The sequence below is a fragment of the Saimiri boliviensis genome, chromosome 10 (assembly GCF_048565385.1).
Source record: "Saimiri boliviensis isolate mSaiBol1 chromosome 10, mSaiBol1.pri, whole genome shotgun sequence".
NCBI lineage: Eukaryota > Metazoa > Chordata > Mammalia > Primates > Cebidae > Saimiri > Saimiri boliviensis.
In genome coordinates this window covers 114,265,967-114,292,705 of record NC_133458.1, presented here as the reverse complement: position 1 = coordinate 114,292,705, position 26,739 = coordinate 114,265,967, and the positions used below count along the sequence as shown (strand labels likewise).

At 41.5% G+C, this 26,739-nt stretch overlaps 1 protein-coding gene across 3 annotated transcripts in view; it reads right to left on the bottom strand.

The window, feature by feature from the left end:
• GLI3 (GLI family zinc finger 3) overlaps positions 1-26,076 on the bottom strand; it is a 270,545-nt gene extending 244,469 nt beyond the window's left edge. For 2 of the 3 annotated variants that reach the window (XM_074379780.1, XM_003930761.4), the window contains exons 1-2: positions 25,839-26,076; positions 12,060-12,224 (exon numbers count right to left, since the gene is read on the bottom strand). In XM_074379780.1, the coding sequence (XP_074235881.1) occupies positions 12,060-12,183 (124 nt within the window). In that variant the 5' untranslated portion in view covers positions 12,184-12,224; positions 25,839-26,076. Of the gene's footprint in view, positions 1-12,059; positions 12,225-25,838 lie in introns of those variants that run through there. The other variant, XM_074379781.1, reaches the window with a different exon arrangement.
• Positions 26,077-26,739: the final 663 nt, after the last annotated feature.

The window sequence follows — 26,739 nt, the reverse complement described above, 5'->3', positions numbered from 1 at the left end:
ACAATTTGTTGTTGAAGAGAATCAAGGCAGAGATACTTTGCAGATATCCAGATAAAGGCCCAGCAATAGGTACATGCAGGACCATGTTTCCCCTTCAGTCTAGAAAAACCACCACTACCTTGTCTAAACCAACACTAGTCAGTTATCACTGACAAGAACAAGCAACAGCAGAAATGTTTCTGCTCTAACACTGCACAAGCCTGTTTAATCCTTGGATTCCCCAATAGTCAACCAACATGTATGCTGATATGTGCGTGTGTGAATATACATGTAGACAGACAACTGATAGATTTACAAGCATCTTTTTTTCCCTGAGTGACTCAGTGTTTTGGGCCAAACTGATGTATAAAAATATTCTAATCTTGTGTGAAACCGATCAAAGAAAGTGCTTTGAATTTATGTGAAAAAGTTTCCCATTAAGATGGTAGCTATTTTTTTAAGCATGATTCATTTTAATTGCGGAAAAGAGCCGAAAGGCTTTGTCAGGGGGCACATGTTTTCTATAAATCAAAACGTAAATAAATGTGAGATTATTTCACTGGGCATACATATGGTTTTTGCTAAGTAAACTCTATTTATAAAACAGTCAGCCTGCACAGAAACTGCTCTCAACGTTTATAGGAAAGGAACTTTTCTACTGCTCCGAAACTTGCCAGGATTTGAAAACAAGCCTAGAAACATTAGTATTTTAGGAAAGATTGGATTTGAACTTAATGTGAAATGGACCACTGTATGTTTTCTGGTTTTTAACTGCTTGGAAGAAACCTTCAACTGAATATTCGCTTCATGTTTTACTAGAAAACATTTACATTGATGGAAGTTCCATTATTTCAACCGTGCCATTGTTTTATCTTTCTAGAAGTTCTCTTTTGGTGAAAGGTAAGGGTCTTGGATTATTTTTCTTATCATTGCCACTAAAACAAAAAATATTCCATGAAAGGGGAGTCTGATGTTAATTAAAGTCTCATATTCATAATTGCCACACCGTCTCCTCCCAAAGGTTCATTTGTACCATCTCTTCTCTTTATTATACTCATCCTTGACCATAAACACATTTATCTGTTCTGCTCAGAGCAGTCCTCAAAATGAATTTGCTGTGAAAGGAATTAACCATAAGCAAGCACTAAGCAAGAGCCCCTGAAAACCAACAGCAAACCAGCAACGCAATGGTAACCTTAATAATCATTTACATTCTCCATTTTCCATTCAGCTTTTCTTTCTTGAGCTGCGGTGCCTTTCAAAACGGTTTTTTTTTTCCCAATGCTTTTGCAATTAATCCCTACTCTAGGGGGATGTATTCCAATGGTCACAGTCATGAGCAGCTCTAGAAAGAGATATCTCGCTCCCTCTCTCTTGCTTTTTTTTCAAGTTGTATCTCTACCGATTGTAAGATTGTCATCTTTTGGCATGAAACGCATTTGTTTTTATTTTTAAAGATAAATATTCACGAAGAAATGACTCTTCCTCTTGAATGGCAAGGGGAAAATGTTAGGTAATTCCACAAAAATAACTCAAAGGATTTTAAGATCTGCATAAGAAACACGTGAATTTCCAAGTTAATAAAACATTTAAATATATTTTAGGATTATTGAACATGTAATTATCTGTATATTATTAAACTGCTTTGGAAACAATGTAAATATCTTCACTCCCGAATATTTGTCCCAATTTATATGTCGAATTCCAATTATTTAACCCAATTTATATAGAACTCTGTTTCTTTGCAATATATTTAAAAGGGAAAGGTTACTTATAAAATGTAACTATGGTTCCAATAAACTTAAAAATAATCACAGATCAAGAAGAAAAACAATTATTTTTCTGTACAATTCGTTTTTGTAATTTTGCAGATTGAGAGCTAGCAACCCTAATAGACACTAATGAATTTGAAATTATAAGGAAAGGTCGAGTTCTCCAGAACTTCTGCTCCTAATCAATCACCAGAGATCAGTGACATCATTAGCGCCTTTGATCACAGCTCCTCTTTCAAGCTCAGATGGGATGGATTGATCCTTGCTGGCACACAGAATGGAGAAACACCTAGGAATACAATTCACCGTGAAACATGAGAGGTCATCAGCATCTCTTCCCTTCCTTCAAGAGGAACACAGAGCGCATTCCAGAGCAGCCCAACGCCAAACAATAGAGCCACCTCATTAAATCCAAACCTAATTCCCATCCCATCTTCCTAGGATTCCGAAAGCACTTTAAGAGAGGAAGGGATGATAAGCTACTTTTCTTTCAAAGAACTTAGGTTAAGAGCTTTTCAGTTTGTTCTTTTCTACCCAACATACCAACCCGGGGCAGGCCCCAAATCCTCTCACCATGTGGGGAGGGAAAGAATCTGTGGATTTTTTTCTCCCATTTCCCGCATTACGACACACTTAAACAATGCAGAACTTCCCCTTCTACTTCTGAGTTTTACTTAATGAAACAAGTAATATTTGAGAAATAAAATTTTACTTAATAAAACTGCCAGTTACTCCACATTGGCTAAGAAGAAAGTCCTTTAATATCACGTTGACCACTACAATTTCAAAATGCTTGCACTGCAGTCACTCAGCGTCTTCTCCTCTGAAATGGTCACTTTGGGAATGAAAAGTTTTAATTGACCTTTCCTACATTTGCTCCATGGTTGTCTGTTTACTCACCCTCCTTATTTGTAATAGCAGTCTAATTGAGCTTCGTGACCAGTGGTGAAATGTAGTTTATTATCTCCCTCATCAGGTGATCAATGATTTCATTAATAAGACAGATAACAAAAGTGTCACATCATCGACACTGTTATGAAAGATGATCCTAGCTTCCCGCTCCATTTTCCAAGGTCTGGGGTTCTCTGTGGCAGCTCTGAGTCCATTCAATATTTTCCACAGACAGAGAAAAGTGAAAATCCATTTTGAAACCAATTTCAATTAGGATCCAGAAGCTGTTATCACAGGTGTCGCAGAATGGGCCCGTAAGTGGAAATGTCGCCTATCCATTCTGAAATGAAACCTTATCAGGGGCTACAAAGATGGCTGGGGACAGCCTATCTGTAAATTACTTTTCGTCCTGTGTTAACTCAACCTTAGTTCTGTCATATGGAATTCTTTCCATCCACTAGTAATAATCTAATGACTAACTAGACATAGCACCCAAACGGCTTTCAGCCGGGCAGGGCTGTCCCCCGAAACCCTTAAACATGGGTACAAATGCAAACACACTGGGGCCTGCAGGCCGGCAAAGGGACAGGCATGCTTTAAATGATAGAACTAAAAGTTTATTATGGGAAATAAAAGAAGCCCGTCTCCACCCATTGCATTCCTGGTGATTTTTCAATTGCAAACTCCAAGGCCCCGTTATTTCATTAATGCAGCACCCAAGTAGTGAGGCTTTTCTCTCACATCTTTCAGTCTCCTTTTAGCAAATTATCCCATGACGGCAGATTTATTCAGTCAAAGACCTCGGACTTTGAGAGGCAACAAAAGAATCAAGAGACTTTCTGGTCCACCTGCCTGGCGAATGATGAGGCAGGGAAAAGTCTCCCCCAGAGAAACCAATCAAACCATTGTGTGGCACAGTCAGACCTTTTCAACTGTCAAGCCAGAGAGCAGGGAAAGAGATGAAAGAATGCGGGACGAAGCTACCATTTACGGAACCATGTGGGAATGGTCTCCTAAGATTTAATAATTGGGATGGAACTCAACTTTCTACAACTAAAGAAGAAAAAAAAAGAAAAGGAAAGAAGAAAGAGACCAGTAAGAGGAAAGAGTCGAAGAACGGGAAAAAGAGCAAGCAAGAAAAAAAAAAAAAAAAAAAAAAAAAAAAACAGCCTAATTTGTACTAGGAATAACTTTAACATAAAAATTCCGTCTACCTGAGACAAAGTCCAATCTATATAAGTAAAGGAGAAAGGGGAAAGATGCTTCAAAAAAAAAAAAAGACAGAAAGAAGGAAAAAAGTAGAAAAGCATTTGATATTTTCCCTCTAGGTTATAGCTGCATTAAGTGTTCAGATTCTAATTTTCTCATGCAATTAATTTAAAGTAACAAAAACAATAATGAAAAGCCCTTATTAATATGGCTGTCTTGTAGTTTTAAACATAAAATGGAATTTTAAATTGGCCTAAAATGTACATTCACTGGATGCTTTAAAAAAAAAAAAAAAAAAGATTCAAAATAGCAGATGCTGTAGGTTGTAGATTTCTGAACAGTTTTCAAAAAGATTTTTGTTCTACTACAGATTCAACACAAGATACCTAAATAGAAGAAAAAAAGAAAAAAGAACTAACACTAAGTTTTGCTAACAGGACCTAAAAGAAACATGGGTTTTCCTAAAATGTAAAATAAAGACAGCATCAAGCAGCTTCTGAAATGCCCATGCTTTCTATCATCACTGGGGACTCATAACATATGCGTTACTGAGTTGAGCTGTTTAAAGCACAAGTAGTGGTCAAAATTTGGGGGAGGTGCTAGGACAGGGCAACGGCGGTGGTAGCTGTGTGAACTTATGGATTTTCAAACCTCATAGAACTGCACACCGCAAAGAGTGAATTTTACTGTATGCAAATTTTACCAAATAATAAACTAGAGCAGACATATTTGGAAACGTAAACAAGATAATGGAATTTTTTGCTTTTACCATCACCCAGTCTCCCCAAAGCTGCCTGGAAAGGCAAGTCCTCCCGATTCTGGGGGGTCAGAACAGGAGGTGGTGGGAGGCCACTAACTACCTCTCCAGAGGGAGATTTTTCTCCCATAATCACCGCTTTGCCCCTTAAGCATCCACTATTTAGTGGTTGTTCCTGATTCTGAGCAGCTTGTTTCTGGAAATTTGAAATACCCACACCCCATGATCACAAGTAATCAAAGGCAACCCAGAAACATCCCATCCAAGCAAAATATCATGCTGTGACTTTTTACTCTTAAATTTGAAAAATGGAAGTGATATTTATTCCTGATTTATCTGATATTTATTTATCCCAGGAATTATTCTTTTTGAAGAGAAATCCAATAGTTATATCCAAAAGAAAAAGAGTCTGGCCCTTAAGGAAACATCTTAGGACAAAATTACTGATTTCATTTGATAATTTCAGCGAATATTTATGAATGAGAAGCAGACCCTAAAAGCACTGGATTCATAAAATCCCAACTTGTGCCAATTTCAGGACCAGTGATTTAAGATATTTTTCCCTAACTCTAGCCTGTTAAGCTAGAACCTGACAACCAACCTCATTTAAGGATTTCCTATTAGCCAATCCTTCTAATTCTCTCAATCATATTAAGGCTGAACCATTCAGAGAATACTAATAAATGATGTTGTGCTGAAAGAAGTGAGATGAAATGCATCACTAAATTTAATCCTGGCAAACTACACCCAGAAGAGTCTATTACTAACAATAGCTAACATGTTTGGGCACTCTCTGTGCCAGAGTCAGAGAGGTTAAGTACTTAGCCCATGGTCACACAGCAATTACGTGGTAGGGATAGGGCTCAAACCCTGGCTTCTAGCTGCACAACACTACTGCTGTGTTACACATGCCCCCTCCCCTCCTGTCTCAAAGTGCTGTAATGTGCAGGCTTATTCAGTATCTGCTGAGGTCGAATGTGAGCAGGGAGGGGGTAAGGTAGAAAAACCAGGTGCTACTCTCAAGAAGTTTAACTAAAATGTAAAACTTGTGTGCTATGGAAGGTATGAGATAAACTGGTGAAGCATGAGGGATCTTAAAAGCATTGAACATATTCTGTAGGATACTGCAGTGGTGGGTATGTGACATGCATTTGCCAAAACCCGTAGAACCGTATTACAGAGTGAATCCCAATGTAAATGATGGACTGTAGTTAATAACAGGGCATCAATACTGGTTCATCAGTTGTAACAAATGTACCACACCAATGTAAGATATTAATAATAGGGGAAAGTATATATGATGGGAGATAAGAGAACTCGCTGTTTCTTCTCCTCAATTTTTTTGTGAACCTAAAACCTCTCTAAAACATGAGGCCTTAATTAAAATAATAATTTTAAAAATGAAAAAAAAAATAAATCTAGTGTTTTCAGCTAGTTCCCCAAAGGGCACAAGACCTCCTGAGGACAGAAAGAGACTGGGGACATTTGAGAATCTGAACATGCACTGGTGTTAGCGAAACACGTCTATGGAGGGACCCATGGACAAAAGGCCAAGAGCTCTTGCATTTAGCGAAAGCACAGGTTATGGGAGGGACAGTGGCGCATCTACTACTGAGCATATCAGACTGGAATGTCAGACTGGGGCCAGATTTTAGAAGCTATCTAAATGTTAAGTCAAAGACTTCGAGCTTTATTCTACAAGTAGCTGGGAGTCACTGGAGCTTTTAGAGCAAGGGTGTGGCATAAGCAGACTGTCATAAGCCTGATTTAGTATGAGCAAGTCCCATGCCTGACAAGAGTGGAGACGGAAGGCAAGGTGATTAGACAGAAGGTCATTTTAATCATCTAAGCATGAGGTGTGAGGGTTTTGGCCACACAGTATAGTAGGTTGCCCTGAAGAGACACACAAGTGAGTAATTACAGAGGAAAATCTAACAGAACCTCAAAACCGGTAGGACATGGAAGCAGGAGAGAAGGAGGGGTCAAAGGTGATGGTGCGGTTTCAAGCCTGGCTGACCACAGGAAAGGTGATACACTTAGCCAAAATAAAGAACACAGCGGTAACCAGAGGTCAGGACATGTGAGTTTGGAGCTCGAGAGAGTCGGGGCTCTTATTAGAATCAGAATGTTTGTCATCAGTTAGTTGGTTTATAAACATAAAAACTCTCTATAAAAAATAAAATCTAATTCGAATACAGCACAAACCACCAGTTCATCCCAGGACAAGAAGCAAGAAAAAGGATGTATATATGCTGTTTCTAATGCAATAGCATAAAATCAGTATAACACTAGCTTTTAAGGTTGAGGAAACCAAAATAAATTTTCCCAAAAATTATCTTTACTATTTTCCAATTTAAGAAGGCATTTAGAAGGAAGTTTACGGAAATTTTGGTTTTTTTAGTCCAGCCTTCGTTAAGATGTGCAAACTTGGCCACATTTGGGATTTGGGAAACATCTTGAACTATTTTTCAGACATCTGAGCCCAGCAAATTCACCATTAGTTTTGCCAAACATATTTCTATAAATTTGAAAACCTATGTGTACGTTCAAGAAAACACAATCTTTTTGTTTTGGATTCTCAATGTTTAACTCACCAGCATGCTTTGTCCTAATAGCAATGGCTAACGTTTGCCAAGCCCTTTCTGTATGTTTATGACATGGCAGCTGTGAAGTAGGTCTTACTATTATCTTGCTAAACTGTTAAGAAAATTGGAACGCTGAAAAGTTAATCTGCCTACACTCACATGGCTAGACCTTCATGCTACCAGAACTCAAACCAAGCTTTTAGATCCCCAAACCTATGTGTGCAAATGAACATCCTATAATCTGAAATCCATTTTATCTGAACATCCTTTCCACTTATCTGCCACGTGCCAGGAAATGGGATGTGGCAAAGGAAAAGGGCTGGACCTTTCCAGAAACAGGAAACGAAAAACTCACAACCTATGGTCTTTGTGGTGTGAACCACCTGTCCATTTCAGAGCAGAACTGGGCACATAGACTCTTACCATAAAAAAGTCAAGGAGACGAGAATTCATGGTAAAGAACAGCAGATGAATTCCAAACGCCCAACAAAACTTAAAGCCATCTGACTCTCAGCTAGAAAGACCATCAGACATGACAATTATTGGTTGGTGCAAAAGTAACTGCGGTTTTTGTCATTACTTTTAAAGGCAAAAACCACAATTACCTTTGCACCAACCTAATAACACCCACGCAATGGACAGTGTAAAAGCAAATTGCAAGGCCAGGAAGTAACCAAAAGTTAAAGAAAAAAAAAAAAATCTCCTTAGGAATTTGCAGACCATAGCACTTTCCCCTTACCAACCTTGAAGAAAATAATTTTTTAAGCGAAGAACCAAATTCTTCTTTTAGAAAGAATCAAAGCGAACAAGGAACTTCCTTTACATCATTAATCTATCAACTTAGGTTTCACATTGCATCAGCATTAGTATAATAATTTCTGCTTTTTATCACTTTAAAGTATGTTCCCAATAACTATCAGATCTGATAAAAGATCCCCAAGACCACAGCCTACACATGTTTATCATTAGTTTCGTTTTTAAAAGCAGAGTTGTAGATTAATAGGAACTATCGAATTACTCCTTTAAAACAAAATTATGAGCCAAAAATGAGGCAAAACACTTCAAATTGAGAAGTTCAGTATTTACAAATCATTGAAAATAATTTTATAAGAGAATGAGAACATGTAGAACATTGGAAGATTAAGATTAAAAAACTCTTCTTATTTAGAAAACACAGCATGTAGCTTATGAAGTAATGAATCTATACCAAAAAGGGATTATTAAGGTATTTTACTTACAGTCTTCACAGATTAACGGACTTGGACATTTTAAAGTCAACAATTACACCTACCATCCGCATGCAGACTTTCTATGGGAAAGCCACCGTGTGAATGCCAAAAATGATCACAAATCACAACTGCACTTAAATAATTCAGAAAACTAAATGTCATCTCCTTTGTCATTTACACTTCAAATATAACACTTAAAGTTAAAAATCAAACTATGGGCACGTGAAACTGTGGGTACACTGTACTTCCCGCATAAAGATTACTAAAGGCTTTATATGTTGATATAGGTTCTTAAATGTTACAAAAATCAAATTTGCCTTGCTTCTTTTTGTTATACAAGATCTAGAACACAGTTTTTCACTTGCATTATTTTAAATTTCAGTGTTAGGTGGTAAATGCCTCTTTAAAAAGCTGTTCAGGTTTTCTGAACTATACTTTTTGGTTGTGGGTCTCTGTATGTTTAAACAAAACACTATACAAATGTTATTCCAGGAGCAGATACTCCGCTGAGAAAGTATGAAAACAGATCTGTAAGGACATGCAGTGGAATGCAAGTGGTTTGGCTGGGAAGCTCACAATCAAGAACAAATTGCACCACAGAATGGCTGGAAAAGTTAATTAAAGCAACCTCACCAATAACTCAGCCAGTAACAAAACTTTTTTCTTCATTTGTTTGACTTTAATCATAAAATGTTAGATGGGAGAGAAAATGCAGGTATCATATTCATTTGGTTTTTGAAACTGAACTCATTTTTAATTGTTGAGTTACAAATGGATATATTTCAGAGCTTTGTAAAAAAAGGCACAAGAAATCTCCTGGAAACAGTAGCAATCAGTGCTACCTGTTATAGCATCCACATGAGTCTGTTTCCTTTCTACGAATAGCCTCAGTGCAGGTGTCCAAGCATTTCTGAAATGTTTGTAGAGAAACAGAGAAAAGATAGGAAGGGGGACTGAGGAACAGACAGATGGATGGAACGACGGAGGGCCATGGTGATGTCAGCCACCAGCCAGCACACAGGTAGTGCCCCACCTTGGAAAGCCTGCACCCCACTAGAGCTCTGAACCCAAACAGGGCCAGGTCCAAAGCCCACACACCAGTCCCTGTGACCAAGGCTGAGTGCAGAGGCAGCAGGTGACCAGGTTTTGGAAGATAGGGCCTCCGTGCTTCAGGCAATCCACGCCCCTCAGCATAATCCTGGGACTGTAAAGAGGCTCTGAGCTAGTTAGATGAAAACTTAGAAGACTCTGTAAAAAAGACCATGGTAATTATCAGCGTCACATACACAAAGAAAAAAGTTTACTGTCCTTTCTTTTTCTTGTCCCTGTCTAGTTTCCCAAGAATCCGCCTGTCAGCTTACCATCCACGCTCAAAAACATCACTTCCATTTTTCTCTTATTTGATTTTTGTCCCAAAATATAAAACCGTAAATCTCGTAGAAAAAATAGGAACACTGAAAAAATGGTCAGAGTTCGCCAGACTTCTAGGCTAGCTATCATTTAGGCATGTGTCCTCCAGGTTTGACCAATGAGTGTCTGCCCCCAAACAGGACAGAGCTCCTACACATTTAGGAGAAAATGTGGGCATCAAGGGCACAAGCTGATTAAGGCCAGAAGCCAGTGGAGTGTGGTTGAGGAAACAGGCGATTATTGAAAACTGTAGCACTAACATTTGTAAACCATGACTGCTCCTTCTCTAGCTAGTTTTATCTTGTGGCTTTCTGGCTGCTGTGGGGCTGGTCAGGTTAGTTCTGTTCCCAGTCACCCTCAACAGAATCACGAGGGAAACCGGAGGTCCAGGAGCAACTCAAGACAAATGCAGCTGCAGTGGAAAAACCTCCTGAGTATATGCCTCAGGTGTGGGAGTGGCAGACACAACAGCATCTTCATAAGAATGAAACTCTGGCCGTGCAGCTGGGATTCACAAACATGACGGGCTTCGCAAAGCGCAGCAGCATCTCCTGCCATGTACTTGTTCACATTCACACACATGCATGCTCACAGTTATTCCTACCACACACACTTGCACATCTACACACTCGTGCCTACACTCACCCACACTCACATCCTCACACACCCACCCCTTACACACTCACACTCACCCACGCCCTCACACACAGGCAGGTACACTCAAACTATAAAGATCACCAAAAGTTGGTGTTTCCTGAAGCAAAATACATCGAAAGCCTTTATTCTTACAAAATCACTGCAAAAATTCCCAAATAACCAACACTGCATATATTGATCCTATTTCCAAAACAATAAATGTGCCTAATTTTTACCAATTCCAGAAAAAAGAAACCAGGGCAACATATTTTTTAGGAGAAATGCCTTCTATTGCATGAAAAATGCAAATATTCTGGCTCAATTAAAATAAGCTCCAGTCTTGACTTCAAACACCATCAATAAAGGAAGAAGTATTTTCACATATATGTAAATTCATTATTTTAACTTAGACATAAACATATCTCCCTAAGGATCAATTTAAAGTTGGAGTCATTTGCCAACAAGTTAGAGAGCCAGCTCCTTCCATACCCAATGCAGTCGGCAAAGCACACTCATGAAACCTGTTGAAGTGCAGGTGAGAAGCGCAGGCCTCAGCAGGCGTGGAGAGGCCCACAGAGAAGTGGCCAGGCTTCTTGGAAGTATCTGCCCTTGGAGTCTAACATTCCGGACCAGGGTTACCTTCCAAAGGAGATTCTGACTCTTACAAGTGTATGTAAGAACTTGTAAATCAATCTAGTAACACCTGTCTTGGAATATAGAAAATATACGAATAGCAGGTTGGCTCATACAAATCAGTGTACTCAGATAGGCAGTGTCCAGGAACTAGGAGAAAGGGCCAGCTCATTCTTCCTAAAGGTCCATGGAAAAGCAGAGAAATTCAGGGAAGCCAGGAATGGCTATGAAATCTACAAAAAGTAAAGGCATTAGTGGCCCACAATCGAGAAACAGCAGGGACAGGAGTGAAAGATATCATTAACATATTCAGCCTGTTTGTACCGGGCGGGGCAGGGGGGGCTCTGAAATTTATTTTCAACACTCCATGCTTGAACTGAAATGCCTCTCAACACTTGGCTTAAAATTTAAAAATACAGAATACAGAAACAGTGGCTCTATGTTAAGTCTGAACACAAATGAGTAAATTAAATTTTTATAAGCTAACAACAAAACCTGCCTGTCAGATACCAGCATTACCTTGAGGTTCAATCATTAACAAGCCTTAAAGTTGGGTGGGGGGACATTCGTGTCCTGTCACTAATTTCGACAAGACAACTTTTGTGTCTTTGTACTAATTATTCCGAGTAGTATAGATGATCCACATGCAACCCAAAGCATTTTGAACTCTTGCCAGACTAGTCAAGATGATTTCCAAAATACCTAAACAGGAACTTCTGATAACAAATAACCTATCACATTTACATCTCAAATCAGAAAGTTTGGAAGTCAACATGTGAACTGAGTGCCAAAATAGAGATTACTAAATTCCACGCCCCGCCCCCCCCAACCCCATTTGCTTTCTTTAGCCTCTCCTAGAACAAACACTGGTCCAGGTGCAAACGCTCAATTCACAAGGAATGCAGAGAACACAGAAATGACTCCAGGCTGGGCTGCTGGTAATCCCTGTGCTGCTCACCATTGGAAGTGGTGCTGGAGGCAACGGCTTTCTCACTCACATCTGCTCGAGTGGAGCACTTCACTATGGAATTCTCAACTTTTTTCTTTTCAGTGGCCGTGGAGCTGTGGGACTGGGCCTCCATGATGTCTTCTCATTACTTCATCTCTCTTCGACCAAAAACGCCTAAAGAAAACAACAGAGCCATCAACTTCCCAAAACGGTGGGAAAAAAAAAAAAAAAAAAAAAAAAATACTTTCCGAAGTCCACTTCACCTGTCATCTGAGAAAAGCCTAAATTCAAAATGTGGGTGACACTTCTCCATAGGTCTTCTGGCAAAAATGTCTCAAAGTTGAACAAACCAGTGAAACTCTATCTACACATGCGAAAAAGAGAACAGAGGGAAATGTCCATAACGTGGTACTTTTTCCAAATCCCTACTGAGCATTTGGTATCAAATGGTCTAAAAATCTCAATTTGCAACTGTGTCTATCATGTGAAACAAGTGTCACATTACTTTTTAAAGCCGCATCTGCAAATGTCTCTTCAGGTGACCAGCTTTACAGGAAGGGGCATTTGTGCAACTTCCAAAGCAGGGGGTTTTCAATTATTAATTGGATGTTTTAAAGAGCGCCCAACAATTTCTAACATCCAAGGCCTATTCCAAGTTTGGAATCAGGATATTCAGGCCAAGCGGTCAGTGAGTTTTGCCTCTTTCATGAAAATATCTGAATTGCAGGATGCCTCTTAATCCTAATTCATTCAGGTAAGCTATACTGTTTAACCTCTTTAAAGCATGAGAATATTTCAGTTCATTTAAGTTACAGTTTTAAGACAAAGGTAATAAAACAACATGCTCTTGATTCTACAAGGAAAAGTTGAAAGGTCTTTGCAATAGCAAAGACTGGGCTCACTTAGGAAATAATGAAACTCAGCTAACAGGAGGTTCCATAAGTTTGTCTTTCACTGGCTTCATTCATGTGATAATCGCCCTAACTCATCATTCAGCAATTTTCACTCTGGTTCATGTTCCTCTTTGCAGTCATGTTCTACACCTACAAAGAATACAAGAAAAGAGGAAAAGCACTCTCTCTAGCATGTTTTCTTCAGGTTATCTAGATTGCAACATTCGTGGAAAGCATTTCTTAGGTCTGGCCATCTGTTTATTTTTCTACATTTAGTAGATGTCAACATCCTCAATCACAGCAGTGGTTAGTGAAATGAAATAAGCAACTGCTCGACCAACTGAAAAAGTTAAAATCCCAGGTAAAATATTTTCAGTGTACTTTAACTCATATTTGCAAGGGAACTGCGAGCTCTTCATTGTAAATAAGTTCCCCCCTTGATCTGGAATCCAAGTAACTAGAATGCTTAAGAACAAGAGGCCACATGGCACACTGTAGCAGCAGCTCCTCCACTCACTTCCATCTCTTTTCTGAGATTACCCAGTGTCATTCATTGTAAAACACACAAGTTATTTAAGAACAGCTTTTGTAGAATAAAAAAGAAAAGAGAAGCACTAAGTTAAATTTACATATCAATTGTAAGATCCACTCCAAATTCAGAGACACCCCTCAAAGGGCACTGACAGAGTATTATACAACAGAAAAGGGAGCTTGAGATTTCCCTTCCCAGCGCAGCCACCATGCGTTGAGTCCCAAGGGCAGGGCTCCTGCATGGCGCCCCCTGGAGCTAGCTGTGAACAGTGAACAGTTGCCGGCAACCTGTTGCTGAGCCTCAGTGGTCTCATCCGTCAAATGACAGAATCAGACAGTGAGATCTGACCTTTTTCTTTGGGCAGGGGGAGCACAACCTCTTTAAGAACATGTTAAAAGTTAAAAAGCTTCTCTCCAGAAAATACCCTTAAACTCAAAATTTCTAAGGGCTCACAGACCTTCCAAGCTTTTTCGAGAATATGGATAGAGACCCCTTAAAGGAGAAATCTTTGATGGTCCCTTCGAGCTCTAACAATCTCAGAATAATTATTTTTTGCAATGGTCCTTCAAAAGTGATTTAAATATCATCTTTAAAGTATGCCACAAGAATAATCCAATACCACTGGCGTCACTGTTTCTCATTCAGTGTTGCTTCAGTGCTTGCTAAACATTCAGGTTCATGCAACGCATTTGCCTTGGAGGGTGGCACCCAGGAACCTCAAGTTTCGCAAGCATTACTAATTGTCAGATTCGCCAAAGCTGGTTTGGTTTTTTTTTTTGTTTTTTTTTTTTTTTTAACTTTTTATTTTTTGAGACAGAGTCTCGCACTGTCACCGGGGCTGTAGTGCAGTGGGGCGATCTTGGCTCACTGCAACCTCCACCTCCCAGGTTCACGATTCTCCTGCCTCAGCCTCCTGAGTAGCTGGGATTACAGGTGCACATCACCACACCCAGCTAATTTTTTGTAGTTTTAGCTGAGGCGGGGTTTCACTATGTTGGCCAGACTGGTCTCAAACTCCTGACCTCGTGATCCACCTGCCTCAGCCTTCTAAAGTGCTGGGATTACCAGTTGTGAGCCTTGAACAACTGTTCTACATGTTTATTTTTGCTCACTGCTGTATACCCATTGCAGTAGATACTCACTGAAGTCTTCGCTGACCAGATGAATCAATGAATGAGCTACACCCTAGAATCCTGAATTCCAACGGCCTACACAAACCTATCCTAGCACCCATCACAATGACAATAAACTTTCCTTCATCTGGAAAAGTCTGTGTTGAACATCCTCCTCCTCTTTCCAGACTGTAAGCCCCATGAGGACAAGGCTTTTACTTTCTTCTTAGTTCAGGTGAGAATTTACTTTATGTGCTTAGTTTACTGAGCACACAAATGACCTCCTCAATGACCCTGTGACTTACAAGACTGCAGTGTCTTGAATTTCCATCACCATTGGTTTAGCTACATACATTTTCTTTTCATATTCAGTTTCCTTGAAGACTGGCAAATTCTATAAAAACTAAAAACTTTAGCAAAAATATTTAACTAATAGAAACACTCCATTCTTAACCATTTGAGGTAAACAGGCATTTACTACGCTATAATTGTTCCCTTCAACACACACATAACAGTTTTATTGGCCGCATTTGGGTAGAGCATACAACGTTAAAACTGCACACTGAAACATGCAAATGGTTCAGAAAACCCCATTAAGAGATGGGATTCCTAGTAAGAACTAAGTATCTTCCTAAGTAGTGGGTGCTAATTAATAGGAATCAGGAGACAAGTTCCCAAAATTCCTTGACAAACTTGGTTGTTGGTTTTTCCCCCAGAGGCAAAGGACTTTAACAAAGCAATAAAACCCTCCCAATGCTCATCACCATAGAGAGAGGCTCAGTGAGAAGAGGTAAAGCTCCAGGCACTGACTGAAATCACACTAATTAATGGTCTTAGAGAATACTAATTCCAAACCCCCATCCCCTCCCCCATCTGAAATGGAATTTTTAAAAACAGGCCCTTGGTCACTCAACAATCTACCCCCTTCTTCTATTTTGACAACTTATTTTTGGATCTCATTAGTAAGTAACTAATTATTTAAAAGTGTGGTTTCTGCTTGGAACAGGGCTATAGAGATGGCAACGTGCCAAATCAGACATCTGCTTCCTGTACATTCCTATAAATTATATCAGCTTATTTTACAACTTTGTCCCTGTCAGTTACAAAGGAGAAAGTTTTAACATGCTAGACACCCACATCTCATCAAACTGTGGGTGAAGAGTCAGTGAGCGGCAAACCGTGGCCGTTTTGAGTTGTGGTGATGGAATTTTCAAGGACTAGTTAAGAGGAGTTTGGAAAGTCAGTCCTGAGCTGGTCCAATCAAGCATTCGTGATAGAAGTGACCAGTAAAAATTCCTCATGGAATTCCGAAACACCACTAGGGCAGTAGCTCCATGACACTTTTAAAACCTGGAATTTTTAAAATAGTCAAGTATAATTTCGAACTTAAGCATCAAGGGAAAACTTTAAGTTCTGCTTCACTTCAAAGACTTTTCCCTGAGGAAAACAGGCCACTATTTTTCAGATGTGAATGAAATGATACTTTTTTCCCCTGATACAGTTTCCTTGCTTAAAACTCTACACTGTTCTCCTTCAATCTCTTTCACCACTGAAACATTACATGCAAGATTTGCTGGCATGCCCCCTGACTTTTCATGCTTAAAGGGAAAAATGTTTGTAGCTGATGTTTGAGTCCCAGCAGCTCAGTGAAAAAAAAAAAAAAAAAAAAAAAAAAAAAGGAACCAAGGAAAATTGCTCTAATGGTATATCCCTCCTAAAGCTTGAAGTTTCATAGGTAAAAGGAGGGATAAACATTCCTTCCCAAAAGCAAACAGTCAAGGCTTTTTCCCACTCTACTGTCCTTGAACCTTTTGTAATTTCCCCGAGGCCTAAACCCAGGGCACAATTAATTCCAGATCCTATTTTAAATCTAATCCGTCTCCTATTTGCAACCTGCCTGCAGGTGGGTCTTTTCTTTCTAAATTATAAATCTGAACCTGCGTCAACCTCCTACAACACAAGGCATTTAAAGCTTCCTGGAGCCACTGACCTGGTGATGCTGCCGTGCACGTCTGCATTTGAAAGCGAGCAAGAGAACAGCAACCTTTACCACACTGGCGAATTCTTGCGAGGACCTACATGTTAAACGGCACTTGCACACAGACGCCTCAAGTCGTCCTCTTTAGAGTCACCACTCAGAGCTGCAAGGGGCGGGGGACCAGGGGAGCCCCAGGCAGAAACTTTCAACGTTACAAAGGCGAGTCCCCATTGATTACGGTAATTGTTTTGCTCAGGTTGTACCGGTGTGGCCAATTTTGTTTGAAAGCTCGCTCGCTCTCCGCGCTTTCCCGTCGAGTTCCCTTCAGGTTCTGGTTTCCTCCGACGGTGGCAAGGGATGTTTTTCACGCCTTTCACCACTTTTGCCCGCGCCCGCGTCCCCTGCCCGAGCTCCCGGCCCGCGCAGCGCCGTCTGCAGCCGCGCCGCCGCATCCATCATCATTACATCAGCGCGGGGAAGTCCACGCCGAGTGCTCCCGGCCCCGGCGCGCCCCGGTCCGCGCGCCAGCAAACAGAGCATGCTGGATTGCTCAGAGATGGCTCTGAGTGTCTGGGAACAGAGGGGGTTCTCCCAGGCCCGGCTTTGATCCGCATTCCTGAAGCGGCCTTTCGGGAGACAACGCAGCTCCGCCAGCCAGGCCGCGGGAAAGAGAAAAACGCCGAGGGCTGGGGGCGGCGTGGGGGTGGGGAGGCGAGCTCCAGCGCCAGCAGCGCTTCGCAGTCTCGCTCCACTGCGGAGAAGCGGCCTGTATCAAGGCGTCTCAGGCTGGTCACCCAGCTCCTCGGAATATTCAGGGACATTTGCAAACTCTACAGTTGGCCCAGCCACGTTTCCAACAGACACTTCCAGGGGCCGGCCCTGGTTGCGTTCAGACGGCTTTTAACTGGCTGAATTCCGGGAGCTGCAGCCTCCCAGGTACTTTGCAATGCAACCACCCTGTGTGTCGCATTACAATAAAAACATTGGGGATCCCTTGAAAAGTCTTCACAGAACCAATAGGTATGTGCTTCGCTCACAAAACGTCTTTTTCACCTTCCATGAACCTGACCCTCAATGTGTTTTTCTTCACTAGCTGCCATACATACATTCAGGTGCTGTGAATGGCTGAGACCCAGACACTTCGCCTCACTGTCTCTCGGGGAGGCCCTGAGTGGAGCCCCAGTGTCCACCCTTAACAACCAGAGGCCTTCTGTAGCAAATAGAAAGTATGAAAAGACACAATTGTGGGAACATGTGCAAAAATTAGCTTTTCCCCTTGCAAGTCTCTGCAGTGAAACCTCTAACCCCAATGGGAGCAGGATTGCTTTATCGTTTAAACACTTACATGTTTAAAAAGGAAGTACCCATGCCAAAGCCAATGTTTAAAATGATGTTTGAAGTGAATGAAACAACTTTCTAACGTAGGGCGAGGTGGAACAGCATCCTTCAATCATGAGAGTGCATCCTTCCTGAACAGCTGACCACTTGTTACCCTAAGCCAGTTGGTTTATTTTTAAGTTGCCTAAACTTGGGCAAAAACTCTCTTCGCTTTTTTTCTTAGTGCGTTTCAAGATTTAAAACGACTGACTTAAAAGCCTAATTAATGATAACCTGATCTGTCTGTGATAGGTTAAAACAGCTACTGCAATGAGAGATCAGAAACAGAAGACATGCCGGGCGAGGCAGTGCTATTAACAGCACCATGGCTCAGCCTTAAGTGAGAAATTATTTTGTGTAGTTTAGGGAACTATTGCTCCGGTGGAAGGAGGCTTTCCTCCAGAGAAATAACACTTATTTACACCTGCCAGTATTTTCATAAGCTGAATAAGCTCCTTGATTTGCTGTTTTAAAAATCCAGAAGAAAGCAGCCTGTTGTAAAGAATTCTGAGGCAACCTACCCTGAATCATTGAAGAGTGACATTGCTCTCATACTTTTATTACTAGTCGATCAACTGCTAGTTGAAGATGCTACTCCTGGAGTAACCATCCAGGTAAAACTCCTATTAAAGATATGTACCTCCCTGTAGCTATTTAATAACCCATTTATCAAAAATAAATAAATTCTTTAGAGAGAGTTTTTTTTTTTAACCAAAATCAGGAAGTACAAACTAATGTTGATTTTAACTTTTTGATCAATTCTGGAAGTGAGAAATAGTCTGAGTTTCAATGAGCAAAATGTAGGGAATTTAAAACATTTCAGTGGATTTCAAGTATTCGTGCACCATAGAAAACCTTTTATAGGTTTTTAATGTGGCTGATTTTTTTTGTGTGTTCAAAATAGCTTCTGGAAGGTAAAATCAATTGGATATGCGTAACCTTTGTGACACCCTAACAGTTCCCAGGATTCCTAAGGCTTCCTTTCCTCTCCCTTCCCTATCTGTGTTGCCTTCTTTTTTAAGCAAGGAGGGGGGGAGCCCAACTTCATGAGTTCTTAATGAAATCTTCATTAATTTTTAACCATTTTTTCATGTATAATTATTTTGCCTTTATGTATGATTATTTTTTCATAATCAGGAAAGCTTAGAGCCTTAACTGAAATAAGAAAGCTTCTGTCCATTTTGCCATTGGTAGCTCATGGTTCCCCAAATCTATTGCCTATTGTCTTCCATCTTTCTTTCCTACATTTCTGATGGTCCTAATCGCAGATAAGCAGCATTCATGAATTGATTCATGGCAGACATCCCCAAATGGAATTACTCTATAAGGGGAACTAAATTACTCCAAGGGGAAATAATTGCCTGGCTATGGATTAAGTGAATTTGGTTTTAGTAAATTAACTCCATCTAAACTTTTAAGAAATCCATATATTTAACTTCAACCAATGAAAAGCTTATTTGACATGAAAGTAATCATTACTATTGCAGTTAAAATCACAAATGACATTTCTGTGAGCCAGTTTTACTTTTCTGCCATTTGCAGTTAAAAGAAAAGATCATCAGCTACTCTTTCTCTGTTGCCAGAAGTACTTGATGAGAAACATTTGAGGGAAGTATGAGGTCTCTATTTAATACTTGTTACCATTTCTGAGTTCTGTAAAACTATGAGTCCTATGTGCCTTGCAGGAAGCAGCCTGCATAGCAGGTGCCATTAAAGAAGGAGCAATAATGTGGAACAAACTGGCACCTCCACTTTCTACGGGGTTAGCTGGATACAGGCAATCCTTCTCAGACAGAGGAGATCTGGAAGTCAGTTATCAGTCTATAGATCAGCTAAGCTCATGAAAACTATATTCCTCTTAAATCCACATATATCACAAAAACATCATGACTGATCAATATGTCCCTTGTCTCACTTCCCTGAGGCTTATAGAAATTAAAAGTTTTCACATATTTTCTGAAGAAACTTTAATTATTCTTATAGAACTGGCATAGCTTTGGTTTCTTAGAATCATGCGTGTCTTCACAGTAAGCTTAAGGGAGCATAGGGGAGTAGAGTGTATGTTCTATGAATAGTAATTTACTTTTAAACCATCACAAATATTAGACTAATAACCTGTTGCATGTTAAAAATCATCTATAATAGCTATCCCGAAGGTATTTAACATGTTTTTGTGAAGTACTACTTACCATATTTTATCCTCCCAACTTTTGAACTTTTGATTCTTGGTTCTTAATTGCACATTTAAAAGCAACATTTTCAGAATTTAAGCATTTGTAATTAAGGCTTATTCAGGAAAAATTATCCCATGGTCCACTTACCCTGTAAACTTTGCTTGTTCACAGACAGAATTCTTTAGCTGTCCTATTTTTCCCCCTTGCATGTACAAAACTGCCAGTGTAACCTACACCAAACTACACACCCTCTCAATGAAACTCTCTGATATGGAATTTCATTGTAGTATCCACAGTTCAAACAGCAGACGCTGTCCTGAAGTGGCATGGCCTGCTCCACACGTCTGGCCACTGGATTCCAGGTTTTCATACATCAGAGTCATTCAGGCTTAATTCTTAAGCTGCTGGATGAAGTTTCTCTACACACTGCTAACTTTCTTCAGACTGAATCATTCTTTTTAAAAATATCACAAAATGAAATCAATAATAGGGCTTAACTGCCTCGGTCCTTCATTACTGCAATTTGAAACTTATCTTTCATCTAAATGGTGAGTTTTCAGTCTCTTTTTGTAAAAATCAATAGTTTATAATGTAAAGCACTCTGGAGCCTTCTTAGGCATTTCATGCAATCTTTAAAAAAAAAAAAAAAGTTAAAGTAGCAGAAGCTAAAAATTTCCACATGGAAATAAGCCATATAATGTCACACTTCATTCCGAAGTTACTCCACTAAAGATTTCAGTAAAAGTGCACTTATCTCCCATTACTTAATTAATTTAATTTTGTGGCATAAAAATTATAGAATACAATCAAACACTTGTGGTCAGAATGTACTCCTGTGCCACCCTCCCCCACCGCCTAGCCCCCTCCCCTCTTAAAGAAAAGAAAAGCCCCTCTAGCTGTTTCAGGCCAGCAGTCAATCCAATTTACTGCAGGTACAATTTATATGTACAGTGCATGCCACAACAAAACCACAGTATGATGCCAACACGGCCCTTAAGAAAGTTTTCCCCTAAATCTCTGGAAAGGAGCTTTAAAAGAAAGCAAGGATTACAGTCAGCTAGAAGGTAGGGAGGGGACTTACCTCAAACCCAGCCAAGCGGAAATCAGAGCAGTAATTCTACAAGTCGACAGAGTACACTTTCAAAGCTATAATGGTGTGAAGAAGTGCTGGGCAGCATGGCCTGAAGGCAGCACTAATACACTGATGACTAATGGCTGGACCCGGGCAGACAATGAATTTGGGGCTTGAACACTAACAGAAACCATGCAGTACTTTGACAAATGGGCTTTCACAATTTCATTCATTGAATAACCTTTAAGCACAAAATTGGCTAGGGTTCTCCTGGGAATTATATGACATGTTGTTGAACAATGATGTAAGTATTTTCTTTTTTAATTATGACTCCTATGCAAAATGCAAAAGCGCCATATATGAGGATACAACTATAGATACCACAGATGCAAATGTGGAGCTCAACACAATATTGCCTTTCAGGAGGGGGCTGAAATGTTCCAAAGCCACCTTATTAACTATGTAATGGCTTTTTCATTCAGCTTCTTTAGAAGGCCATAGATTTTCTGAGACATTTTGTCGGGTTGAAATATACACACACAGAACAAAAAACACTTTCACATTTAAAAAAACCAAAAGACACTCACAGAGGTAATGAGTAGTGAAGAAATCTGGCACTCAAATATAGTGCATTTAGAAGTACAAGTGGAAAAAGTCTCATTTTCGGGGGCCAGGCTAAAGAAAAGTGCCATAAAACAATTGAGACACCATGTAAAGTTTGCGATCAAATGCACTCCCAAACACATTTAACATCCAATTTCTTTCAAACAGCTCTCCTCCCTCTCCCCGGAGTGACTGGCCTTTCGATTTAAAAATAATAATTTTGGCAATTTTTAAAAAGAGAATGAAATATCTAAAGTGTCTCTAAATTAACAAGTACCACTTACTCCAGACAGCATTGCCTTTAGCAGCTCCTAAAAACTTAAGAAAAGGATCTTAAAACAGGAAGCTTAGTGAGCTCATAAAACTGTTGCTGGAGCCAGGAACACATAGCATATTTAATCTGCAAACTGTGAGAGTCTACTGTGATTTCAGCAAGATCTGAGGCATGCCCTCAAGGTTTGCTGGGATCTGGGATTAGGGGGTTGATAAGAACCTCCACTGCCCATGGACATGTTTTTCTTCTGCAGTTAAACACAAATGCATAGAGACATTTGACTGCTGCTTGGCGTTACTGCTCAAGTTATATAAAAGCTTTGCAGCTCCTTTTGCTGTCAATATATCAAAGTTTAAAAAAAATCATCAAAGTGTGAAATTTCATTTAAAGTCTTCGCCAGTCTACAGCTCTATTTCACAGGCCCATCAAATAAAAGTAAAGATGAAAAATACACTGGAAGTACTTGAAAAAGTTTGCAGCAGTACCCCTGCCCTGTTGTTGTTTATTCTGTCTCCCTTTATTTGCTTTGAAACCAGAAACAAATCAATTTTCATCTAGAAAAATGACAACGTGAAGCTTAGGGCAGCATCTTCTCCTAGGCTTTAATGAAAAGACAACCTGAAGTCATTATTAGAGTGGAACCTTTTGTTTAACAAAGGTGTGTGGTGTGTGTGTGTGTGTGTGTGTGTGTGTGTGTGTGTCTCCCTTAAAGTCATTTCACCATTTTAATTGCCTCTCATGATACAAGTTGGCAGAAAATTTCTTGAATCTTCCAAAACAAATCAGACCGACTTCAGAATATGAATGCCAGCAAAACTAAAACCTCCTTCAAAGAATTCTTTAGCTGGGGATTTACAACAATTGCATAAAGAAGAAAAGTCTGACTTTTAAGATAAGCTACTATAGTCTAAAAGCATTAACATTCCATTACTAAGGTTTTCTTGAGGATTTCATGACTCATTGATTCACTTTTCCTTCAAGACTGGTTTTTCTTAGTATATTACTGTCTCCATATAAGTGAGTGCATGCAACAATGATCATTAAATTATTACCTTTCCTAAGCTCCCAAATGCTATCCTCAAAAGGGGGTGGGAGGGAGAAGAGGTCTCAGTAAGAGGGATACCTTACACAGAAGGAAGGCCCTCTAAACGGCTAAGCACAGAGGAAGTCTGAAACCCTTACAGCATGCAGGTAATTAAGGAAACTTCAATGGCCAAGAAACAAAGGAAAGCCCAACTTTTAGGCTTGATCATCAAATTGATAAATTAACGATTCTTTCATTAAATAAGTAATGAAATAACTCAACAGAGCCATTTTTCATCAGTACTGAATTTTCTCATTTCTGTCTATGGTCCTTTGCAAATTAGATATACAGTAGAAATGTGTTTATATCAAGGTTCAATCAAGGAACACAAGCATATTAAAGGCACCGGGAATTGGTAGGCATCTGAGTTGGACCTACCAGACTATTAACAATAATACAATCTATATCTTTTAAAGTGTTTCTGCTTGTGTGAAATTTCACTAGACACCTCTCACATTGGACTCATTCATGCATCTTAAACCAAAGCTTCCCTAGGCTGACTTTAAGAATTACATACCCTGAAAGGATCTCCCCTTAGGCGGGGAGTTTCTAATTAAATAGCTTTTAGTATAAAATAAACTCTCTACTCTGTATAAGCATGCTATTACAACTAATTTAAATGTTATTTCATGTTTGTTTTAGGTTTGAATATAGTCTAACTGGCCAAAGTGTTTGTGTACCAGGTTGTTAGGACCAATATTTCCTAACATAAACAAATTCTTTAGATACTTCACAGAGTTTACATTGTTAAAACCAATACCGGCAGCTTTAATATATCCCCTCAACTGAAATACTGTTCTGCTTTAGAAAAATGAAGAGATTTTGAGGCTATCTCACTATTTTAAAACATCACATTTTCCTCCTTCAAAATAATCTTGACACATGTAATTAAGAAACTGTCAGACTACTATTAATTTTTAATCTAAAACCTAAATGAAATAATTACAGGAATCAATCAATAAGGCACCTATTCAAAATTACCGAGCAATTACATAAATACTCAAAATTAATACTTCAGGCCAATTCTTGTAGATTTCGGTCTATAATATGCTAAGACATCAAACAAGCCAAAAAGTGTAGCACGGGGAGGATGAATGGTTTCTGCCTTAAATAGACTGAAAAGAGCTCATTTCAGATGGCCAGGGTGCAGGCCACCTCACCAGCCATGCCCAGAGTGCTCAAGCTGAAACTCTTATTTTTAAAAGTTAATCTACTTCCACTAGACAGGTATTTCAGGGGGGAAAACAACAACAACAACAAAAAAAAAAACCGGCCTCATCCAAATTCTGTACAAAAATCACATTTAGGAGGGAAAGGTCTAATTACTCTAATTACTCGAATTTTCAGCGAAGTATATATACTGTGCTCTGGAAAGCCTAACTGGGGAGAAGAGGGAGGAAAGGAAAAGGGGAGCAGGAGGGGTTTTTTAGAACTAATAATACCAGCCCGGCTAATGGCACTGCCATGTATTTGCACAGCGGCCGGCCCTCCATACCTCTGACTAAAGGGTTCTTTGACTTGGAGACGCGGACAGTCCATCATTTCAAACTGAAGTGGCAGCTGGAAAATGTGGAACAGCTGGCAAAGAGCTTGGAGAAAATGTTTTACATAAATATATGTACATATAAACTGGCAGAGGGCCATGAGCACTGTACCCAAGGCCAGAATCTACCCGGCAGTCTGCACTGGGGAGATGAGAAGTTGGGGCAGGAGGAGCAGCGGCGGAGGAAACCACCTTAATCCTCTTTCCCCGCGGGGTCAGGAAGGGAAGCCTGGGGTGCAGCGCCTCTCGGGGGACAGCATCTTACAGAAGGAGGTGCAATCGGGGACAGGAGCACAAAGTTCAGGAAAGGATAACAGGCCTGGTGTGGAGTCTAGCGTCCGCTTCGAGCAATCTACTTAAAAGTCGCCTCACAAACTCCAAGTTTGGGGTCAATATTTACACCCTCTCTGCCTTCTCCCGCCTATTTTCCCGCTGCTACTCAAGAAAGTAACTGTCCCCTGCTGCTCTGTGTAAATGCGGCACCTTAAATGATTATTGCATGGACCACGGTTATTGTGTATCTGTGCGCGCTGCCCCTGGAAAGGAAAAGAAATAAAAGAGAATCCCAAATCATGTACAGATGGTACAACTTTCACTTTTCCTCTAGGACGACGGAGGCGCGCCTCTCTCCATCCGCTCACTCCACACCCCCGCCCTCCGAAGCGAAGCCCGGGGCGGGAGAAGCCCCCGCGGCGGCGGCGGGCCCCGCGCGCACCCACCTCGCCGCCCGCCTCCTTCCGCCCATCCCGAGCGCCGGGCGCGCCCGAAGCCCGAGCCGCAGAGCGCCACCGCGCCGAGGAAGGAGTCCGGCGAGTGCGGGGCTCGCGGAGTTCTTCGGGACCCTTTGGGTGGGGGTGGAGGCGAGGGCCACTGCCGCAAACTTCGTCCCCCCTCCGGGAAGTGAAAATCTCCCGTCAGTCTCCGGCCGGCCGGCGGATCAGACTCTTGGAAAAGGACCTTCCAGGAGGAGGGAGCGAATGCAAGACTTGCTCGGACGTCTCACGGACGGCTCTCTAAATCTGGGCGCCTTTTGACAGCCATTTTCACTCCATCCCGTCGCCCCGCTGGGGACCACCTCTAGCCCCGGAGGCGCGGCCGCGGCCGTAGGAGCGGGCTGCGGAACAAAGAACTTCGAGCGGGACGTACCTGCGGCAGCAGCGGCTGTCAAGTCCCCGAACTTCCCATAGACCCGCGGACTGGACGCGGGCGGGCGGCTCCGGGCTCCGCGCGGCCGCGGGCGGCTTGGGCTACCGCGAGCGTCCGGGCTGGGCACTGGGTGCGCCCGCCGCGAGCATGGTGCGGCGCGGGTGGCCGCGGGGCGCGCGGGGAAGGCGGGAGAGCGGCGCGGGCGAGTGGGAGCGGCGGGTGTGCGCGAGTGCGAGTGTGCGAGCGCGCCGGTGGCGCTGCCCCTGCCCGCTCCCTCCCGCTCGTGCAGCTCCGGCATCAGTTTCGGGGATCGTGTAATCCGATCCCTTCTGACTCACAGGCCCTGAGTGACAGTTCTGATTTGGTTCAACTGCGGGAGGGAGGGGAAAGAGAAAGAAAGAAACCCCCAGCCGTACGCCTCTCCTGGCATCCAATCGAGTTTCTGGAAAAAGGTCCCATCCCAGCCGGGAACCCCGCGCTGGGTGGAGAAGCCCCCCGGCCCGACCCCGCGCCGCCTGCGCTACTCACGGGGTGGAAAAGTTGTCCCTCGGCTCTGCGCTCCCCTCCCGCGCGCTCCCTCCTTCCCTCCTCTCCTCCTCTTCCTCCTCCTCCCCGCGCTCCTCCTCCCCCAAGTTTTAACAGATGTTGCCGGACTCTCCCCGCTACCTCGCACTCCCTCTTCCTCCGCCCCCACCCCCGCCCCGTCCCTTTTCTTTCAGCCACTCTCTGGCTCGGAGAGGACGCGCTGAGCAGCAGGACGCCTGCCGCCGCAGGGGGCGAAGTTGGGAAAACTTGGAGTGCTGCTCGCCTTACTTTTGCTTTCTCGCTCCTTCCAGGCCTTGCCGGGGGCCCGCGCTTCTCCCGCCCGCCAGGTCCCCAAGCCCGGTGTAGGTCCCAGCTG